The sequence below is a fragment of the Oncorhynchus nerka genome, linkage group LG11 (assembly GCF_034236695.1).
Source record: "Oncorhynchus nerka isolate Pitt River linkage group LG11, Oner_Uvic_2.0, whole genome shotgun sequence".
Taxonomy (NCBI): domain Eukaryota; kingdom Metazoa; phylum Chordata; class Actinopteri; order Salmoniformes; family Salmonidae; genus Oncorhynchus; species Oncorhynchus nerka.
Genome location: NC_088406.1, coordinates 61,538,125 through 61,547,002, shown reverse-complemented (window position 1 = coordinate 61,547,002; position 8,878 = coordinate 61,538,125). Strand labels below are relative to the sequence as shown.

At 40.9% G+C, this 8,878-nt stretch overlaps 1 protein-coding gene across 1 annotated transcript; it reads left to right on the top strand.

Annotated features, from left to right (window-relative positions):
- The first annotated feature begins 306 nt into the window (after positions 1-306).
- LOC115137528 (SLAM family member 5-like) lies at positions 307-7,501 on the top strand. The gene is made up of 6 exons (XM_065024712.1): positions 307-448; positions 4,889-5,200; positions 5,300-5,581; positions 5,713-5,829; positions 6,235-6,305; positions 6,909-7,501. Exons 1-6 carry the CDS (start codon positions 394-396, stop codon positions 7,026-7,028), a joined length of 957 nt encoding a protein of 318 aa, XP_064880784.1. The 5' UTR covers positions 307-393; the 3' UTR covers positions 7,029-7,501.
- The last annotated feature ends 1,377 nt before the right edge of the window (positions 7,502-8,878 follow it).

The window sequence follows — 8,878 nt, the reverse complement described above, 5'->3', positions numbered from 1 at the left end:
ATATGATTTCTCACACATACGTCTTCTCCAAGGCCTCCGTCTCCACAGGGTGTTGTGATGTTGATGGTGATGATGTGATTACTGACAGGGTTGACAGCTACACCACTGTAGATGGAGTTGTAATCTCCTCTCTCTACCTCCAGAGGGAGAGACAGGTTGGTAATGATATTAGGTGTGTAATCAGTAATCCAAACTGTTGCAACTAGAACTAGAGTGTCTATTGGACAATGTCAGGTAGGTCCCTACCTGTTCCGTTTGCTGACATTTTAAGTAACAGAATCGGCGTAATGAATACAGCCCAGAGAGCTGCTGGTCTGGTTGAGTCTATTCTCTCCTCTGTACAAGGACAAGATCACATCTTGCACACATCTGAACAGCTCGAGCTTTAGAGCAATGAACCATTTGTTTGGATGGACAAGGCTCATGCTGCTATGTTTCGTAATTGATGGTATGTTTCTTTTGTTGTTACTGATTTGCGTCACTAACACAAAGTGTTCAATGTTTTAATTGGTAACTTTTGATCTATCATACGTTTGTACGCTTGTTGTGTTTCTTGACAAGGGAGCCAAGACTAGGGCTGTAGTGTGTGTAGCACAGACCGAATGGGAATATTTACATTAAGGGATAGATACAGACAGAGACTAGTTTCTAAAAACAGAGCTCTTTCATGGGATGAAAGAGGTGTAGGCTATGAAAGTTTGTGATCTATACACCAACTACAGAGTATGCCAATACTTTATTAATTCATAAACTAATTGAGATGAGAGATGAGCAATCTTTTGGAAACAACAGGCAGACAACCTTTTATAATTCTCTGAGACTGAGACTGTAGCTAGTCATTTGAAATTAACTCACAGAGCTCACAGGCTCACTGTGTTTAGGCTCACAGTGCCTGTCCAGGGGAGGCATAGCTTTACAAATCTTATGGGGCTTTCACAACAAATTGGTTTATCCGAACTCTGGCGCATTTCCCCATTATTTCGTATCGTTGAACTGGTGTGAACACTATCCCATAGTCAGGAGTGTATTAACATAACAACAATCAATACAATCAAAACAATCATAAAACATTAATTGCTCCGCTCATAAGGTTGTTAACATACTCTTATCTTACTCAAATCAATCAGTCAGTTAAAAGAATATCATTTAGTTACAAATCATAATTAAACCCCAATTCATTATTCAACCCAAATTTAGAATGACAATGCTTAGTGTTTCACATCAGTTAAGCTATCACTTAAAGACAAAACCCTCAACTTAATGCACACCGACTCCATAATTCTAATATTAAACTTCCTAATCATGATCATAATTACAGATCAGTTTCTCAATGTATTCTTAGTCTAAATTACTATACATCTAGCAGTGTAAACCTCCACGATCAACCTGATATCTTGGACATTCCGAAATCAATTACAACCATTCGATACATGAACATTATTAAAACATAATATGGTAATTTCAACCATAAGCCCTATTCTAAAATGCATGATTTTCCCCCGTCATTAATCTACACACAATGCCCTATAATGACAAAGCAAAAACTTTTTTTTTCTTTTTTTTTTACATTTTTGCAAATGAATAAAGTCATCTTGTTTTCCATGTAAAATAGTCTTTGGGCCTCAAAAACATTATCCACATTAAGGATGTTCAAATAAAATGTTTAGAATTGGAGAAATTGTTGTTCTCTCTTGCAAGTCATATGGAGTGGAAGCCCTAGGTAAGTGTTAATAATTTAAAGTCAATTACATTCTAGTGGAAAATTCTAGTGAATAGGATCCTCAACCATTTTAGATGAAACTATGTTTGGTATGTGAGTTTGTGTGGGTGAGACACAAACATAGAAAGATATTAGGCTTATACCGTATGCATACTTTATTATCATGTGCCTGGAGTATGTACGCTGGAGGCTCCCTTAGTATGCAAATCGGTGATGATGAAGATCATGTTAATCTTTACCAATTTGCATATCTCATTCACTTAGAAAATGTGAAAACAATGTTTCACAAAAGCACTGTACAGTTACACTCTCAGGCCTACACACCCATGCAGAACAGTCCTCCTTTTTTCTGTGTAAAATGTTCACTTCCAAAGACACCTATAGGCCAACATAGATCCTACAAACTGTAAAGAAAAAAAAAATGTAAATCAAAATCAAATCAAATCAAATTGTATTAGTCACATGCGCCGAATACAACCTTACAGTGAATTGCTTACTTATGAGCCCCTAAAAAACAATGTAGTTTAAAAAAAAATACGGATAAGAATAAGAAATAAAAGTAGCAAGTAATTAAAAACAGTAGTAAAAAACAATAGCGAGACTATATACAGAGGGGTACCGGTAAAGAGTCTATGTGCTGGGGCACCGGTTATATGTACATGTAGGTAGGGTTATTAAAGTGACTATGAATAGATGATAACAACAGAGTGTAGCGGAGGGGGGGGGGGTTATGGTCTGGGTAGCCGTTTGATTAGATGTTCAGCAGTCTTATGGCTTGGGGGTAGAAAGTGTTTAGAAGGAGGAGCCTCTTTGACCTAGACTTGGCGCTCTGGGTACTGCTTGCCATGTGGTAGCAGTAAGAACAGTCTATGACTAGGGTACCTGGAGTCTTTGATCATTTTTAGGGCCTTCCTCTGACACCGCCTGGTTTACAAGTCCTGAATGGCAGAAAGCTTGGCCCCAGTGATGTACTGGGCCGTTAGCATCCACCCTCTGTAGTGCCTTGCAGTTGGAGGCCGAGCAATTGACATACCAGGCAGTGATGCAACCAGTCAGGATGGTGCAGCTGTAAAACCTTTTGAAGATCTGAGGACTCATGCTAAATCTTTTCAGTCACCTGAGGAGGAATAGGTTTTGTCATGCCCTCATGACTGTCTTGGTGTGCTTGGACCATGTTAGTTTGTTGGTGATGTGGACACTAAGGAACTTGTAGCTCTCAACCACTGCAGCCCCATTGATGAAAATGGGGGCATGCTCAGTCCTCTTTTTCCTGAAGTCCACAATCACCTCCTTTGTCTTGATCACGTTGAGGGAGAGGTTGTTGTCCTGGCACCACACGGCCAGGTCTCTGACCTCCTCCCAATAGACTGTCTGGTCGTTGTCGGTGATCAGACCTACCACTTTTGTGTCATCTGCAAACTTAATGATGTTGGAGTTGTGCCTGGCCGTGATGTCATGAGTGAACAGGGAGTACAGAAGGGGACTGAGCACGCACCCTTGAGGGGCCCCTGTGTTGAGGATCAGCGTGCAGATGTGTTGTTACCTACCCTTATCACCTAGGGCCGGCCCATCAGGAAGTGCAGGATCCAGCTTCAGAGGGAGCTGTTTGCGAGTTGGTCAGCGCAGTACACGTCCTGGTAATCCGTCTGGCCCTGCGGGCCGGTGAATGTTGACCTGTTTAAAGGTCTTACTCACATCGGCTGCGGAGAACATGATCACACAGTCTTTCAGAACAGCTGGTGCTCTCATGCATGTTTCAGTGTTATTTGCCTCGAAACGGGCATAGAAGTAGTTTAGCTCGTCTGGTAGGCTCGCGTCACTGGGCAGCTCTCGGCTGTGCTTCCCTTTGTAGTCTTTGAATGTTTGCAAGCCCTGCCACATCCGACGAGCGTCAGAGCCGGTGTAGTATGATTCGATCTTAGTCCTGTATTGACGCTTTGACCGTTTGATGGTTTTGTCGGAGGGCATAGCAGGATTTCTTATAAATGTATAAATGACTTTATGCTCATTGAAAGCTGCAGCTCTAGCCTTTAGCTCAGTATGGATGTTGCCTGTAATCCATGGCTTCTGGTTGAGGTACGTAGGGTCAATGTGGGGACAACGTCATCGATGCACTTATTGATGAAGCCAGTGACTGATGTGGTGTACTCCTCAATGCTATCGGAGGAATCCCAAAACATTTTATAAAAAGGCTCAGTGTCGTTATCCTTGCTGGAGTATTGAAAACAGGAAATATAATTATCGTGACCCCCATCTTTTTTTTGTTGATTTTCTGTATTACTTGTTAAACAAAATCTCTTAATCTGAAAAATTGAATTTGTATAAAATAATATATTTTTCAATTTTTGGAGTATACAATATAGTTCAGCATATAGTTGTTTTTTTTGCTCATCTTTATCATGTCATCCAATAATTCCCGACCACACTGTACATACAATTTATACAGTTCACTATAGAAGGACAAATACATTATGTACATTGAGCTAATAACCTGGGTAACCTAACCTAACCACATGCGGTAAGCCTATGTCTCTTCAGAGTATGTGACAATGAAACCAGTGCTTCATTTGAGAACAGGATCCAGCATCTCTCAGTTTCAGACTGTTTCATTCCGAAACCTATTTTCCAGGATCCAGTACCTCTCGTGGCATGAACAGTGGCTCTCCGTCATTCAGGGCAGGTGAGGCACAGTTTTGAGCCTCACCTGTTTAGCTAGTGGAAATTTGTTGAATATCCCTCTATCATTTGCTTTTCAATTATCTTGATTTTTTATTTCGAAAGGAAAAGAAAACAGTCAATTGGTGAAAGATTTTCCCTTGTTCAGAGAATGTATGTGAACTCAACTACAGACAAAATATTAAACTACCAGTCCTAAAACTTTGTTTCCTGACCTTCACCATCACATCAGACCTGTTATTTGCTAAGAAGACCTGTGATACTCAAGTCAATAGTGTTGTTCCAGGCTACTACATTGTAGACGTGCTGCACAAATCTACTAATGATTGAATGTCATTGTTATCTTCTGACTTCAGATCACTATATCATATGGATGCAGTTACTGACATGTTAAACACTTATCCAGGTATTGTGAGATTTAGTGTGTGACTGTTAAGCAGACCTCCTGGAATACTGCTATTGTGTTGATATCGAGTCTCTCTCTGTCCACAGTTCTCTGTGCTTCCCAGCAAACAGTCACCTCTGAGACTCAGGAGGTGAAAGGCATCGTGGGAAAGTCTTTATCTTTTCCAGAGAGAGTGTTTAAAACTGGATATTTAAGGTATGGAGAAGACACTACTGCAAGTGTGATCAATGGACAAAGCCATATAGATTCAGATGAGAGATTTAAAAATCGCCTTCACTGGGACAATGTGACAGGATTATTCAGTCTGTCAGACCTACAGATAGAAGATGCTGGGGTTTATTCTGTGGAGAATAAAGACGGAGAGAAGAGGATACCTAAATTTAACCTCACTCTTTACTGTAAGTGTGTGTGTGTGTGTGTGTGTGTGTGTGTGCTATATTACAAAAACCTTCAATATAAGTTCCATTCCTCCAATGTATTTGCTATTTGTCTTCCAGATTTTGTTTCCAAACCTCAGGTGACAGAGTGTGACAGCAGCTCCTGTAGTGTGATGTGTTCTGTGGACAATGAAAAAGAGGTGACCTTGACCTTGTACAGGGGAGACGAAATACTAAACCAAACCAGCAGTCCTGATCTCACCACCGATCTATCTCTCCGTTTGGAGGTGGAGGGAAAGAACTACAACTCCACCTACAGCTGTGTGGCTTCCAACCCTGTCAGCAATGAGACAGTTCTTGTCCCAAAATGTTGCAGTGAAGATGGTCATCCCAAGGAGACAGGTTAGTGTATCAATTCTGAATTAAAGCCATCCAGAAAATAGCAACTACCAAAATAATTAAGTGGAACTATTAGTTCAGCCCATTTAAAACATACTTTACACAAATCGTTTCCTTGTTTTTATTTATTTCAGACATGAATGAGAGGACACAGGGTATGCTTATTATTGCTGTATTCTGCGTTGTGGTTGCCTCAGGACTGGTTGGACTTGCAATCAATCGAAAGAAGAGGGGAAATGAACACTCACAAGGCAGGTATTCATCTTTTAGAGGTCTGAGGTCAATCAAAACATGTCATCATCTGCCTTTTTTTATTATCAAGAATAGTATTTTGGAAAAGTAGGAACTGTAAAGTGGCACACTTCCTCTGCCCGGTCAGACAGTATTATTATCATCTCAGACCTTCCTGATACACCTCTCTAAATGTTGAAAAAGCAGAAGGCACACACACACAAACGCACTCCGACAGTCATTACTTTAAAGATTGGCCTTCTATGGTGCCAAAAAAAGACCGCCAGCAGAGAGACAGGTACCCACATCGTAACAGTAGTCGTGAGGGTTTACAGAACCTGTTCAGGAGATGAGCGTCTGTACGTCTCTGTCAGTTAGTCACACCCCCCTGCCTTATATCTAATTGACTTTATTTGTCTTCATAGATTCATCCGAAGGAGTGCAAGTTGACAATGAGTATGCAACGATTACTTACATAAAACAAACAGATAACCAGGTTAGTAATAATGCTACAGGCTGATAGACAATAAACCAGCTTTTACCAGCCCTCATGGCTACAACTGTAAGCTTGAACACAATGCAAGCATCTTCTATCTGTAGGCCTGAAAGACTGAATGATCCTGTCATATTGTCCAAGGCATTTTTTTAAGTCTTGAGTTGCACAGACCACCTGAGTTTGATTCCAGGCCTGATGTCATTGCAAGCAGTTTTGCCCATATGATATGGTTGGGTTGCACCAATGAGAAACCACACAGCACATATAGTATATAGTAATGCCTTCGATCTTCATATAGTCTTTTAGAGCATGTGCAAAGGCTGTGGACTTTTAAAGTTAGGCTTTGTGGTTCCTCCCACTAGTTTTAGGAAAGATCCTAGATGTGTTGTGATGACAGTTGAGTTCCCTACCGCAGAACAATGAGAGTAGACAAGAGAGCGTCAGATGTGTCTTGTTTCTTTCCTCTGGCACAAAGTATCTAATAATGAAACATATGATTCTTTTTAGTTGTTGGTGCTTTCCTACCCACTTTCTCTGCCCCTCTTTCCCTGTCCCTTTTTCCCTGTACCTCTCATTCCTCCCTACCTCCCTCTCCCTCTCTAGGAGGAGCGAAGAGGTATACCAGAACTGGAGTCGCGTAGAGACAACTCTGAAATGGCATCCGTTTATGATTCACTCCAGTTACATCGCATGGCTGCCAGCGGGGATGTTGACACAGCATGACGGAACAAAACTGGAAGTCACTGAGAAGCCAACATGATAACTCGTGAAGAGGACATTGAAACAAAATGAAAGTAAAACAAATATTCACCCAGAAAACCTTTTAGAGGCACAGTTGTTATGAGAGAAAATTCCCCTGCAACTGTTGCGCTGATATAAGTTCAGGGTTTCTTTGTAGGTCATTCTCACAGACCTGTCAAATAGAGACCTCGATGGCATCCACTTCAATAACTATTGAGTTAGTAGCAGGATCAGGATAATCCTTATTTCCAGATGCCTTTTGTCCCAAATCCCAATGTATAGGTTAAAATAAATGGAACATATATTTTAATACTGGGCGCAACTTTGGTTTTGGAATCGGGGGGGGGGACATAACTTTTTATCCTGTCGGATAAACACTCCAAACAGCCTACCCGCCCACTCGGAGGCGTCCGCATGGCCCTAAAGCACACCATTGCCTAGTTTTGTATCACATTCCAATGATAAAACTGGGGGGGGGGGGGCAAAAATGCTATTTCAGAATGTGGGGGGGAATGTGGCACCCTTGGTGTTTGCTATGCTACTGCTGAACCAAAGCTTCTTTTCAGTAATGACTGTTCTGTTGTTTAAATGTAGGTCCCTCCCCTGTATATTTTATAGCTGCTTGTTGTTTAGCTTGCAGCTTTGTATAGTACATAAAAGAGCAGGCGTTTGAGATAAAGCCACCTACTCCTTGGCAGCTATGACTGTTAGACTACTTTAGGTCCATAAATTTAATAACAAAAGGTCCATAGATTTACTTTTTTTATGTAGATCTTGATTTGCCATTTGATCTTGAGTGTTTTTTTTTACTCTTCTTATCGCTATTCGCAAAATGTTGTTCTGGCCTAACTTGTCTCTCTTAATTAGCTTGTTTCATTTATTATGATGGATAATTTATTTTGCTGAAATATGTTGATCTGTCATTCTTATTGAGAGCAAGTCTAAGAAGTGGTACATATGTTCTATGTGCACTATTTCTATGCTTGCCGTGCTTGAGTTTTGCTTTTGTGTATTTTACTTTTGGTTTTGTACAACAGCTTCAAACAGAGGAAAACACAATATGTTTAGTTATGGAAAAGATATTCCACAGCGGTTTAGATGGTACAATGATTCCCCTCGCTATAGTTGCTTGTTTTGTCACATAAACAACCAGGAAATGGAAAGAGTGATTTCTGCATAGAGCATCTATAACATGAGAAGGTTTTGCGGAATGAAAGTATTTCTGTCAACCCAATAGATGGTTATCACGTCAACTGGCTTCACACGGAGTGATAGACAAACGCGAGCATCACACAGACAGACAGTGGCAATGTTGCTGGAAATTAATTGGCAGATATTGTGTTTAGTTATTTTAACAACCAATTAATCCAATAGCAAAAGAAATATGATACATATTTCAAAATTGCCCTTTGAATGTAGTATGTTACAGTACTGTAAAATCCAGTACATTACACAGCTTTCACATTAGGCAATACACTTGCACTACCCATGACAATTTACTGAGCATCCAATTTCCATAATTCAGGCCAAAGAGTTCAATCTTGGTTTCATCACACCAGATAATCTTGTTTCTTGTGGTCTGAGAGTCCTTTAGGTGCTTTTTGGCAAACTCCAAGCAGGCTGTCATGTGCCTTTTACTGAGGAGTGGCTTCCGTCTCGCCACTCTACCATAAAGGCCTGATTGGTGGAGTGCTGCAGAGGTGGTTGTCCTTCTGGAAGGTTCTTCCATCTCCACAGAGGAACTCTGGAGCTCTGTCAGAGTGATCAAGGCCCTTTTCCCCCGATTGCTCAGTTTGGCCGAGAGGCCAGCTCTAGGAAGAGTCTTGGTGGTT

Excerpts from the sequence above, each read along its gene's own strand:
- LOC115137528 (XM_065024712.1), top strand. The coding sequence starts at position 394 with ATGAACCATTTGTTTGGATGGACAAGGCTCATGCTGCTATGTTTCGTA. Across the intron at positions 5,830-6,234 it reads GGGAAATGAACACTCACAAG|ATTCATCCGAAGGAGTGCAA; the intron begins GCAGGTATTCAT and ends TTGTCTTCATAG. Across the intron at positions 6,306-6,908 it reads TAAAACAAACAGATAACCAG|GAGGAGCGAAGAGGTATACC; the intron begins GTTAGTAATAAT and ends CTCCCTCTCTAG.